The sequence below is a fragment of the Eurosta solidaginis genome, chromosome 2, assembly GCF_040869045.1.
Source record: "Eurosta solidaginis isolate ZX-2024a chromosome 2, ASM4086904v1, whole genome shotgun sequence".
Taxonomy (NCBI): Eukaryota; Metazoa; Arthropoda; class Insecta; order Diptera; family Tephritidae; genus Eurosta; species Eurosta solidaginis.
The window spans coordinates 288,017,720-288,031,124 of record NC_090320.1 but is presented as its reverse complement, the minus strand read 5'-3'; the positions used below and the strand labels follow the sequence as shown (position 1 = coordinate 288,031,124).

Here is a 13,405-nt window from a genome sequence, read left to right as displayed (position 1 = left end):
TGACGGCGATTGGGAGCACCATGAGAGATCAAGTCTTCCTCCACCTTCGCAACTCTTCTGCTTCCAAGCTGCTGTTTCAACTGAAGTACTTTCTTGGCCGTAGCGTCATCATGCACTTGTTGGAAAGAATTATCATCCATTTGATTTCAAGGTTCGGGATGTACACACCTTGAAGAAAACTTGGGGTACACTATACCCAAGCCACCACTTTGGCAACATGGTCAAAGAATCATCAACACTTCCGCAAGTAACATATAAATATAAAATTAATTAACTAAAATAACTTTTGAAAATTAACACCCTCCTTATAAATCTCTGAATTCGAACTGTAACTTTCTGAACTTGAAATGTAATTTTCTGAACTTGAATTGTAAATTTCTGAATTTAAATTGGAAATTCTGAACTTGAATTGTAATTATCTGAACTTAAACTGGAAAAGGTGTAGTTTAACCACACCAAAATTCGTCTGTAGGGTTTATCTGCCGCTGTAAGAAAATACGAGAACTTTTTTAAATTCAAATTTCACTTTGTAAGTCAACATTAGCCAAGTCGCAAACAAGACGGCAGCATTTTCATATGTCACACATAAAACGCTGTATCAACAATAAGTCAAATTCTTCTGTAGATGATGCTCATACTATTTACTCTTCCACACTGATTATGCTTATCATCTAAGTTTAAAATACAAATTTCATGAAGACGAAATTTATCTTTTCTGGCATTAGTTTGCATTTGCGATTTCCCAGATTAACATCGCCAAGCGGTAAAACATATCACTTGAGAGTATCAACAAGATAAGCGCTGAGTAAGCGCTTTAGTAATAGCTGATTTAATTTAAATACTAATTGCTTTCAATTGAAGCTTCATCATTCTGATTTGAGTGGGTGTTTAATTAAACTTCTCATATTGTATTGTACAAAAGACAAAATTCGCAAACGGGAATTGATATACTAATAATATGGAACAAGAAGATAATATCCATATGCGTCGATCTATATCGATGCCCGTCAAACCACGACCGATCCAACCTAAATCACTCAAACGTTCAGAAGAGAAGGAAAAAATTAATGATTCCTCTGATTACTACCCGGAGAGTCCAATTGTAGAGCCACGTAAGAAAATGGATTTGGCGAGCCAAAAAAGCAGGAGTGCTAATAAGTAAGTCAACTATGATTATTTACTTATATGTAGCCGACTAAATATTTGTAGATTGCCTAAATACGCTATTCACACAGAACAAATGTTTTCGCTGCAATTCGTTGCTCTATGTCCAATTGGTATGGGGAGCGAACGGCAGTCTTCTTTTCTAATCTCTTTATCGCCATCCAACCGTTCTGAGTTCAACGAGTTGTCGGACAAGAATCATTCAAACGTGTTAATGAGTATTTTAAAAGGGAGTGGGCCTTAGTTCTATAGGTGGACGCCTTTTCGACATATCGCCATAAAGGTGGACCAGGGGTGACTCTAGAATGTGTTTGTACGATATGGGTATCAAATTGAAGGTATTAATGAGGGTTTTAAAAGGTGGACCAGGGGGACTCTAGAATGCGTTTGTACAATATGGGTATCAAACGAAACGTGTTAATGAGTATTTTAAAAGGGAGTGGGCCTTAGTTCTCTAGGTGGACGCCTTTTCGACATATCGCCATAAAGGTGGACCAGGGGTGACTCTAGAATGTGTTTGTACGATATGGGTATCAAATTGAAGGTATTAATGAGGGTTTTAAAAGGTGGACCAGGGGTTGACTTTATAATGCGTTTGTACAATATGGGTATCAAACGAAAGATGTTAATGAGTATTTCAAATGGGCGTGGGGCTTAGTTCTATAGGTGGACGCCTTTTCGACATATCGCCATAAAGGTGGACCAGGGGGGACTCTAGAATGCGTTTGTACAATATGGGTATCAAACGAAACGTGTTAATGAGTATTTTAAAAGGGAGTGGGCCTTAGTTCTATAGGTGGACGCCTTTTCGACATATCGCCATAAAGGTGGACCAGGGGTGACTCTAGAATGTGTTTGTACGATATGGGTATCAAATTGAAGGTATTAATGAGGGTTTTAAAAGGTGGACCAGGGGGACTCTAGAATGCGTTTGTACAATATGGGTATCAAACGAAACGTGTTAATGAGTATTTTAAAAGGGAGTGGGCCTTAGTTCTATAGGTGGACGCCTTTTCGACATATCGCCATAAAGGTGGACCAGGGGTGACTCTAGAATGTGTTTGTACGATATGGGTATCAAATTGAAGGTATTAATGAGGGTTTTAAAAGGTGGACCAGGGGGACTCTAGAATGCGTTTGTACAATATGGGTATCAAACGAAACGTGTTAATGTGTATTTTAAAAGGGAGTGGGCCTTAGACCAGGGGGGACTCTAGAATGCGTTTGTACAATATGGGTATCAAACGAAACGTGTTAATGAGTATTTTAAAAGGGAGTGGGCCTTAGTTCTATAGGTGGACGCCTTTTCGAGATATCGCCATAAAGGTGGATCAGGGGTGACTCTAGAATGTGTTTGTACGATATGTGTATAAAATTAAAGGTATTAATGAAGGTTTTAAAAAGGAGTGGTGGTAGTTGTATAGGTGATCGCCTTTTCGAGATATCGCCATAAAGGTGGACCAGGGGTGACTCTAGAATGCGTTTGTACAATATGGGTATCAAACGAAAGGTGTTAATGGGTATTTTAAAAGTGCGTGGGGCTTAGTTCTATAGGTGGACCCCTTTTCGAGATATCGCCATAAAGGTGGACCAGGGGTGACTCTAGAATGTGTTTGTACGTATATGGGTATTAATGAGGCTTTTAAAACGGAGTGGTGGTAGTTGTATATGTGAAGGCGTTTTCCAGATATCGAACAAAATGTGGACCAGGGTGACCCAGAACATCATCTGTTGGATACCGCTAATTTATTTATATATATAATACCACGAACAGTATTCGCCCTGCAGAACTTCTTCATTTCATTCTACTTAATATGGTAGGTGTCACACCCATCTTACAAAGTTTTTTTCTAAAGTTATATTTTGCGTCAATAAACTAATCCAAATACCATGTTTCATCTCTTTTTTCGTATTTGGTATAGCATTATGGAATTTTTTTCGTTTTTCGTAATTTTCGATATCGAAAAAGTGGGCGTGATCATAGTCCGATTTCGGCCATTTTTTATACCAATACAAAGTGAGTTCAGATAAGTACGTGAACTGAGTTTAATAAAGATATATCGATTTTTGCTCAAGTTATCGTGTTAGCGGCCGAGCGGAAGGACAGACGGTCGACTGTGTATAAAAACTGGGCGTGGGTTCAACCGATTTCGCCCTTTTTCACAGAAATAAGTTATTGTCCCAGAATCTAAGCCCCTACCAAATTTCACAAGGATTGGTAAATTTTTGTTCGACTTATGGCATTAAAAGTATCCTAGACAAATTAAATGATCATCATGATATCTTCAACGACTTCCAAATTACAGCTTGAAAAACTTTTAAATTACCTTCTTTCAAAAGTGGGCGGTGCCACGCCCGTTGTCCAAATTTTACTGATTTTCTATTCTGCGTCATAAGTTCAACTCACCTACCAACCCACCGCGTGGTTATAGTCGGATATTGTTCATTTTAAATAGCGATCTGAGATGAGTGCTCAGGAACCGACATACCAAATTTCATCAAGATACCTCAAAATTTACTCAAGTTATCGTGTTAACGGACGGACGGACATGGCTCAATCGAATTTTTTTCGATACTGATGATTTTGATATATGGAAGTCTATATCTATCTCGATTCCTTTATACCTGTACAACCAACCGTTATCCAATCAAAGTTAATATACTCTGTGAGCTCTGCTCAACTAGGGTAACGTTTTACAAAATTATTATCAAAAATTATCAAAGGTGGTATTAAAAGATGCGTCCAGACGTACGTTTTAAGAATCCGAAAGCGGAAAACGAAAATTTATTTCTGTCGAAATTTATTTACAAAAAACCTTAAAATGACCCTGAGGGGGTCCGAAATATGCGGCCCGATCCATAGTTTTTTTGCATAGAACACTTTTCTGCGTTGGCGACTTTCGGCCTTATAAAAAATTACCCTGTGTGGGTCCGACACCGGTTTGGGGATCAAAACTAAATGCGCGCAGAACACCGTTTTGCATTAGTGTGGGTGTGTGTACAACAAATCTGGCAAAAACAACAGCCACATGAAAATTTGAACAGATTTTATGCTTATATCTTTTGACAGAAATAAAAATTTAAATTTTCGCTTTCGGATTCTAAAAACGGAGGTCGAGACGCGTCTTCTGATACCACGATACCACCTTTGATAAATTTTGATAAAAATTAGGTGATGCACCGTCTTGTAAAACGTTACCAAAACTACACCTTTTCCAATTTAAGGTCAGAAAATTACAATTCAAGTTCAGAAAATTACAATTCAAGTTCAGAATTTCCAATTTAAATTCAGAAATTTACAACTCAAGTTCAGAATTTTCAATTCAATTTAAGAAAATTCAAGTTCAGAAATTCCAATTTAAATTCAGAAATTTACAATTCAAATTCAGAAAATTACAATTCAAGTTCACAAATCCCAATTTAAATTCAGAAATTTCCAATTCAAGTTCAGAAATTTCCAATTCAAGTTCAGAAAATTACAATTTAAATTCAGAAAATTGCAATTCAAGTTCAGAAAATTACAATTCAAGTTCAGAAAATTTGTCGGGTATTTTTTTTTCATCTTAACTCGTTTAAATCAATTTTGCGAGATAGCGAAGAAAAAACTCTCGCTCATAAGAAACAATTGCAATGCCATCCAGCTATATTCTTAGCGTCACAACCATTGATCTGCACTGAGTATGACAGCAGTGATGACGAAGATATGACAGTCAACGGAGCGTCCACACTCCCGGAAGTAACGTATAGGTACGCCCTGCATATATGTCAAAATATCTCAACTTATCCGCCATAATCATCATGAATTGGCACTTAATTGCGATTTTGGCAGTTTCGTAACAAATCATGCCAGCTTTCCCTGTTTCGCGGTAACTGACGGCGATTGGGAGCACCATGAGAGATCAAGTCTTCCTCCACCTTCGCAACTCTTCTGCTTCCAAGCTGCTGTTTCAACTGAAGTACTTTCTTGGCCGTAGCGTCATCATGCACTTGTTGGAAAGAATTATCATCCATTTGATTTCAAGGTTCGGGATGTACACACCTTGAAGAAAACTTGGGGTACACTATACCCAAGCCACCACTTTGGCAACATGGTCAAAGAATCATCAACACTTCCGCAAGTAACATATAAATATAAAATTAATTAACTAAAATAACTTTTGAAAATTAACACCCTCCTTATAAATCTCTGAATTCGAACTGTAACTTTCTGAACTTGAAATGTAATTTTCTGAACTTGAATTGTAAATTTCTGAATTTAAATTGGAAATTCTGAACTTGAATTGTAATTATCTGAACTTAAACTGGAAAAGGTGTAGTTTAACCACACCAAAATTCGTCTGTAGGGTTTATCTGCCGCTGTAAGAAAATACGAGAACTTTTTTAAATTCAAATTTCACTTTGTAAGTCAACATTAGCCAAGTCGCAAACAAGACGGCAGCATTTTCATATGTCACACATAAAACGCTGTATCAACAATAAGTCAAATTCTTCTGTAGATGATGCTCATACTATTTACTCTTCCACACTGATTATGCTTATCATCTAAGTTTAAAATACAAATTTCATGAAGACGAAATTTATCTTTTCTGGCATTAGTTTGCATTTGCGATTTCCCAGATTAACATCGCCAAGCGGTAAAACATATCACTTGAGAGTATCAACAAGATAAGCGCTGAGTAAGCGCTTTAGTAATAGCTGATTTAATTTAAATACTAATTGCTTTCAATTGAAGCTTCATCATTCTGATTTGAGTGGGTGTTTAATTAAACTTCTCATATTGTATTGTACAAAAGACAAAATTCGCAAACGGGAATTGATATACTAATAATATGGAACAAGAAGATAATATCCATATGCGTCGATCTATATCGATGCCCGTCAAACCACGACCGATCCAACCTAAATCACTCAAACGTTCAGAAGAGAAGGAAAAAATTAATGATTCCTCTGATTACTACCCGGAGAGTCCAATTGTAGAGCCACGTAAGAAAATGGATTTGGCGAGCCAAAAAAGCAGGAGTGCTAATAAGTAAGTCAACTATGATTATTTACTTATATGTAGCCGACTAAATATTTGTAGATTGCCTAAATACGCTATTCACACAGAACAAATGTTTTCGCTGCAATTCGTTGCTCTATGTCCAATTGGTATGGGGAGCGAACGGCAGTCTTCTTTTCTAATCTCTTTATCGCCATCCAACCGTTCTGAGTTCAACGAGTTGTCGGACAAGAATCATTCCCACATGAAAATTTTATAACGAAGTCGAATATGTATGTTATCTCCTTACATCTTTTCTGAATATGAAATGGTATATTAACTTTCGCACATTAATATCTGTTTGAAAGTACAAGAAGAATACACGAAGGGCCTTCTTAAAGTGTTATTGAGTTGTTTTTCCAGTAGGTAAATAAAGTCCTAGCTAAAAGGCTTTGATGAAAAATCGATCGAATTTAAAGTTATGTGCAACGCAAAATTTAAAGGAATTAACAAATTAGAGAGTTAACAAATCTAACTTCGCTCAGGCTGAGCTTTCGTTAATGTTTAAGATAATTGATATAACATTTTGCTAAATATTCCGTTTTCAAATGAAACGAAACACGCAAAACCCACGTAAATATCATGATGTAATAATAAAGGTGATGTCAACAACATAACCTCACTTTTTCGGCAGCTCTAAATGCAAGTATTTACGTGTATTTCAAAAGTAATAAATTTGGATTGCTTAATTTTTCATACAAATTCTTCAAATAAATTAGTTTTCTGCAAAATTTTGTCTATATTCTGTTAGCGAATACAAACTTACGTTAATCTTTTTCGCTAAACAATTCTAGTAACGGCTTATATAGTTATAATATTTCTAAACGTATAGTAAAATCTACTACGATCGTAGTAGAACACAAAGGCAGTTCTGCATGATAGAAAACCCCCTAAATTATGCATGCCGAACTTGTCAGAATAAGGGAAAACGTCAACGGGATGAGAACACCTGAATATTCATTTCATCATGGTAAATATCACCAGTCATGTTTTTTTTCTTTTTAGGATTGTTTATTACCCCCACAAAAGAAAATCCAAATATTATTCGAGTATAAATTGTTTACTTTTATACTTTTATTATTTAGTTTTTATACCTTTAGCCAGGGCCGGACAACCCTCAACGGGGCCATAGGCAACCATCAATGTGGGGGTCCTTTTTCACGTCCGTTTCCCCCTTTTTTCGATTAAAAAATACAAACCTATATCTTTCATAAAAATTTTACTGTCACAATGTAATATCAATAAAATTACTATCTATATTTTAAACATGTCGTTTTCTACATTTGTTTTCGACAAATTCATCAATTGTATGATCAATGTCGATTTTGTTCAATAAATCTGACTCGATGCAAAGTATACCTAACACCTCGAGTCGCTCTTGTCGCGTTGTAGCTCTTTCAGCAACTTTGATTCTTTTTAATTGCGAGAAGGATCGTTCGGCAGAACTATTTGTGATCATTAATTTAAAAAAAATCCGAAGAGCTATTTTTGTGTTAGGAAAACATCGGCTAATTGATCTTCCATTAGAATCGTATACAAATGACTATGCGTTTCTTGTGCATCAGTGTATCTTGAGTTCACGTAACTTTGGAATGGTTTCATTTCAATGAAAAAATTTTCCAAATCTCTTGATGGAGGCCTCCATCACTTAGAGAAAAGTTGATGAGAAATGCAAATCTTTCTGAAACTTCCATATACTTTCACTGTGAAGATGTCGATGATTTCGAAGAAACGCTTTGTCCTAAAATCATCGCGAGGCGAAAATTTTAGTTCTGGAACATTTCCGTCCTTAGGTTGTTTTTTTCTACGATGAGTACGTTTTACGATTTCTGTATAACCTACACCAGATAATAATTGTTTTGTTTTTTCCTAGAAATCATTGAACTGTTCACGGAATGAAATTAAACTCTCTTCTAACGATCCGTACAAAAAAGCACAAGTTTGCAAATCTGCTTTTTCACTTTGTAATGACTTACTCACTGAACGCATAGCAGTCAAAGTGGAGTTGAAGGCTTCTATATCCTTTTTAGGAACCTTGTCTAGTTTGTCGGTCGTCGCCTTTTGAATGCGGTCAATAGACTTTTATTTATTTGAGTAAAAATTATTTTAAGTTCTGTCTATATATTTTTCTTTCACTCTCTAGACTTTTATGTTTGTAAAAAAATTTTAGAAGTCTTTTTAATTTTTGGGGGCCCCCTAAAATCGGGGGCTCCCGGCAACTACATATTCTGCCTACTTGTTAATCCGGCCCTGCCTTTAACTTTTTGCCGATAAACGAATGCGTTCATTTGAACTAAAGAAACTGAAACAGCAGTTTTATTATTATTTTTCTGGTATCCAAATTAGTTACCACATGAAGAATTTCACTCGGAGTTAGTGATACTTATTTACTAAATTACGAAATTTTCGTGATCACTATGACATTGATGAGCGCAGTCACCACACGTCGCCCCTCGGGAGCTCCTACGGAACTAATGATAAACTAGTTGTATGTCGGTAGATTGCTCGCCAATATCACCGTCATGGGTTTAAGACCCAATAGAAGCAAAATCAAAATCTTAGAAAAAGGTTTTGTAATTAGAAACAAATTTCCGCAGTGGTTTGGCAAACAGTCCCAGTGTATTTCTGCAAGGGAAAACTTCTTAGCAAAAACTTATCTGCTTCCTGACGCCATTCGTATTCGGCTTAAAACATTAAGGTAACGTCTCGCCAATTTGTGGGAAATAATTAAAACCCTATCGACGTAAATTGGAATAAATTTCCTCGGACATACATCGCACTTTGTATTTATTTATTTTGATTTATATAGAACAAAACTCATTAGTACCTTTTTCTACAACATATGCGCATATATGTATTTCTTCTCTATAGTGTACCTGGTACTAGTGATTGGGTTGGTAGCACAATTGAGCTGAATGTAGCTTCCCGTTACAGCGGTAAGATCCTTTTTGTTTAACTATTACACTTTTTCAAGCATTAAAACTCCAGATCCTATGTGTTCAAGTCGTCGACATCATCGAGTGATTGAGAAAAGTGGTCGTGAAAATGTTAATTTTAGACGTATACCACAAAAATCGTGGCGTTATGTTAGAGATTTGGTAACAACAATGGTAAGCGCATTAACCCAGTTTATTCCAAAGAAATGTCTACCATCCACATCTCCTAAAATCAACAATACCATAACACCAGTATCAACTAAATTAAGTCTTGAGCAATCGGATTTAGAATCATTTGCTGATGATGATGATGATTATTCGGACACAAATGAAAATAACACGAATGGAAAATTTTACTTGAAAAAGTAGTATGCTCGGCATGATGCCATAAAATTTGCATTTTATCCAAATTTTTGAAATAATAACTATTCATACTTTGTGTAGATTTAATAATTGTAATTTAACGTATTTATTCATAACATTAACTATTAAGTTTGTGCTTGTACAAATTTTTGTATGTACATAGTATATATGTATGTATATAAGGAAGAAAAAGTGCGGCAATGAGTACTGAAATGCTGTTTTATATTTTTTAAATTCAAGTTAAAGTAATTTCATTGTTTTGAAAATAGGAATATATTAATGCCAAGAGTGTTATGTAAGATATTAATGCACTTTTTTGAACTTGACTAAGTTTTCACTGACCAACAATGAACTAGTTTTATTTTTATTTATATACATTTTCTAATAAAATAACTGTCAGAAATTCATTCATAAAGTTTTTGTGTAAAGTAATACTTTTTCCATCCTTTATATGTACATTTTTATACTCAGCTGAGCAGAGCTCACAGAGTATATTAATTTTGTTCGCATAACAGTACCCTGTAACGGCATAAACTAATTGAGATAGATATAGACTTCTATATATCAAAATGATCTGGGCGAAAACTAATCGATATAGATATAGACTTCTATATATCAAAATGATCTGGGCGAAAAAAGAAATTCATTTAGCCATGGCCGTCCGTCCGTCCGTCCGTAAACACGATAACTTCAGTAAATTTTGAGGTATCTTGATGAACTTTGGTATGTAAGTTCCTGGACACTCAGATCGCTATTTAAAATGAACCAAATCGGACTATAACCACGCCCACTTTTTCTATATCGAAAATTTCGAAAAAGTGCGATAATTCATTACCACAGACGGATAAAACGATGAAACTTGGTAGGTGGGTTGACCTTATGACGCAGAATAGAAAATTAGCAAAATTTTGGTCAATGGGCGTTGTTGTTGTTGTAGCAATGCTTCGCCCCACCTAATAGCTCCGGCCGATCACAACTTGTCATCAATATCCTCTAACGGGAGTCCAAGGAAACTTGCTCTTTCCTCAGGGGTGGACCATAATGAAAGATGTGTTAGAGGCGTTGGTTCCACATTACAATTAAAGAAATGGTTGGTGTCATGTGGGGACACATTGCAAGCGGGGCATACATTTTGTATGTCGGGGTTGATTCTGGATATGTAAGAGTTTAACCTGTTATAGTATCCAGAACGAAGTTGAGCCAGAGTGACTCGCGTTTCCCTGGTGAGTATGCGTTCCTCTTCCGCAAGTTTTGGGTACTGTTTTTTGAGTACTGGATTCACCGGGCAATTCCTGGCGTAAAGGTCCGACGCCTGTTTGTGGAGTTCACCAAGGACCTGCTTGTGTTTTTTCACTTCATACGGCTGGGTTCTCAGGTGCCGTATTTCCTCAAAATGCTTACGGAGATGACTCCTTAAGTCCCTAGGCGGTGCTGGCTCATGGTTTTTCGGTACAATTGCGGCTGTGTGCTCACCAAAATGTAGATCCTGATCAAACGTCACACCCAAGATTTTGGGGTGTAGGACAGTCGGTAGCGTGGTTCCATCGACGTGGATGTTCAAAATGGGCGACATTTGGGACGTCCATGTTGTAAATAAGGTCGCGGAGGATTTAGTCGGTGATAATGCCAGGTTTCGCGAGGCGAAAAAACTGGAGAGATCAGGGAGGTAGCCGTTTATTCTGTTGCAAAGCTCATCGATCTTTGGGCCTGGGCCTGTGGCCATTATTGTGCAGTCATCGGCGTAGGAAACAATAGTAACTCCTTCTGGTGGCGAAGGTAGCTTAGATATGTAGAAATTAAACAAAAGTGGGGATAGGACACCACCCTGTGGCACCCCCTGTTTAATTTTTCTTGGTTTTGATGTTTCATTTCTAAATTGCACCGATGCCTGCCGACCACCCAGATAATTTGCGGTCCACCTTTTAAGATATGGGGGAAGGGTAGACCCTTCCAGGTCTTGCAGTAACGTGCCATGGTTGACCGTATCAAAAGCTTTTGATAGGTCTAGCGCTACGAGTACTGTTCCATGGTGGGGGTTTTGATTTAAACCGCAATTTATCTGGGTGCCGATGGCATTTAGCGCGGTGGTGGTGCTATGGAGTTTTCTGAAGCCATGCTGATGACGGGCTAGCTGCAAATTTACTTTGAAGTAGGGGAGCAAAATAGCTTCAAGTGTCTTGGCTACTGGCGATAGGAGAGATATCGGGCGATATGATTCTCCTGTGTTAGCTGGTTTCCCAGGCTTTAGTAGCGGGACGACCTTGGCCATTTTCCATTTTTCGGGTATGACAAAGGTGGAAAGAGACAGGTTGAAGACATGTGCTAAATATTTCCTAGGCTTTTAAGCATCGGCATGGCTATGCCGTCTGGGCCCACTGCTTTGGATGGTTTAGCATGACCGATGGCATCCTCATCCTCTCTTTGGCGCGCTGAATTTATGTTTATGTGCGTGTCTGTTGGCCCTCCGTCTATCTTTGTCGACCGTAGAATGCATTATATATTGTCGGCAGAAAGCGCTCGCGCATTTTTTCGCATCCGAAAGCACTTTATCGCCAAAGGCGATGGAAACTTTGTCATTGTGCCTAGACGGATTCGATAGGGACTTTACGGTGGACAAAAGTTTACCTACACCGGCAGAGAGGTTACAGCCGCTTAGGTGCTCTTCCCATTTCGCCCGCTTGTGTTCATCCACAAGCAATCTGATGCGTTGGTTTATATCCTTTATTTGGGGGTCGCCGGGATCGAGCTGTCTGATAAGGTCACGTTCTCTCGCTAAACTTGCGGCCTCCGCCGGGAAGTGGGGCCGAATTTCGGGAATCCTACCGGCGGGAATGAAACGAGCTGAGGCGGATTCAATGACCTTGCGGAAAGCATGCTCCCCTTGGCGGGCATCAGTTGGGATAGGGAGGGCAGCAAAGCGGTTGTCTGTAAATGATTTGTTTTCGTCCCACTTTCCTTCTTTAAAGTTAATGAAAGTGCGTTTTTCTGCGACGATGAAGTCGGCGGAACGCTCGAGCGAAATAAGTATAGGCAGGTGGTCGGATGCCAATGTTACCATCGGCTGCCAGTTGACGCAGTTTACGCGTTCTGCGCTCACGATTGAAATATCCGGCGAACTGTGACAGCTTCCTACCATACGTGTGGGGGCGTCTCCGTTTATTGTGCAGAACGTTGTTTCTTCTATTTGATCCGCCAACATCTCACCCCTACTGTTCACCCGCAAGTTTGAATGACATAGATCGTGATGGGCATTGAAACCGCTTAAGATAATGCGATTGTTGCCAGTGAGTACGGCGCTGATATTAGGGCGGTATCCACTGGGGCAACAGGTGGGAGGAGGGATGTAGATGTTGATGATTTCTAGGTTTGCATCGCCCGACCGGACAGATAATACTTGACGTTCTAAGACACTGGGACTGCGGTCGATGTCGGGATCAAATATATGATATTGCACAGAGTGGTGTATTATAATCGCGAGGCCGCCTCCATTTCCGCTCTCGCGATCTTTTCTGTGGACATTATACCCAGAACAGGTCTGCAATGCAGATCTTGCTGTGAGTTTAGTCTCTTGAATCGCAGTAATGCGGATGTTGTGCCGCTTCATGAAATCGACTATCTCCGTGATCTTCCCAGTTAATCCATTACAGTTTAACTGCAGAATTCTGAAGTGCATAGGGGGAGACGTCGTCACTCTGGGAGTAAGTGACGGGTGACTACGTCTGGGTTGTGGAAGGCCAGGACGCAACTGCTGTTGTGGCCCTGGGACTAGACGTCCTTGGGTAAGCATTGGGGTACCCGGAGTATTTGGGTATGCGGGCCGGCAACATGGCGCAATGAAACCCGTCGGGGGGTTGCCGTCGTGGAGACCAGAACATCTAGGAAAGTGGCACCGTCCATGGCAGGA

The 13,405-nt window shown here is 38.6% G+C and overlaps 1 protein-coding gene across 5 annotated transcripts in view; it reads left to right on the top strand.

Moving 5' to 3' along the window:
* Positions 1–5,591: 5,591 nt before the first annotated feature.
* Irk3 (Inwardly rectifying potassium channel 3) overlaps positions 5,592–13,405 on the top strand; it is a 33,876-nt gene continuing 26,062 nt past the window's right edge. For 4 of the 5 annotated variants that reach the window (XR_010949916.1, XM_067768386.1, XM_067768385.1 and 1 more), the window contains exons 1-3: positions 5,592–6,193; positions 9,074–9,138; positions 9,191–9,312. Coding sequence is in view for 4 of the 5 variants with exons in the window: in XM_067768386.1 (XP_067624487.1) it covers positions 5,994–6,193; positions 9,074–9,138; positions 9,191–9,312 (387 nt within the window). In the remaining variant the exon portion in view is untranslated. The remainder of the gene's footprint in view (positions 6,194–9,073; positions 9,139–9,190; positions 9,313–13,405) is intronic. The other variant, XM_067768384.1, reaches the window with a different exon arrangement.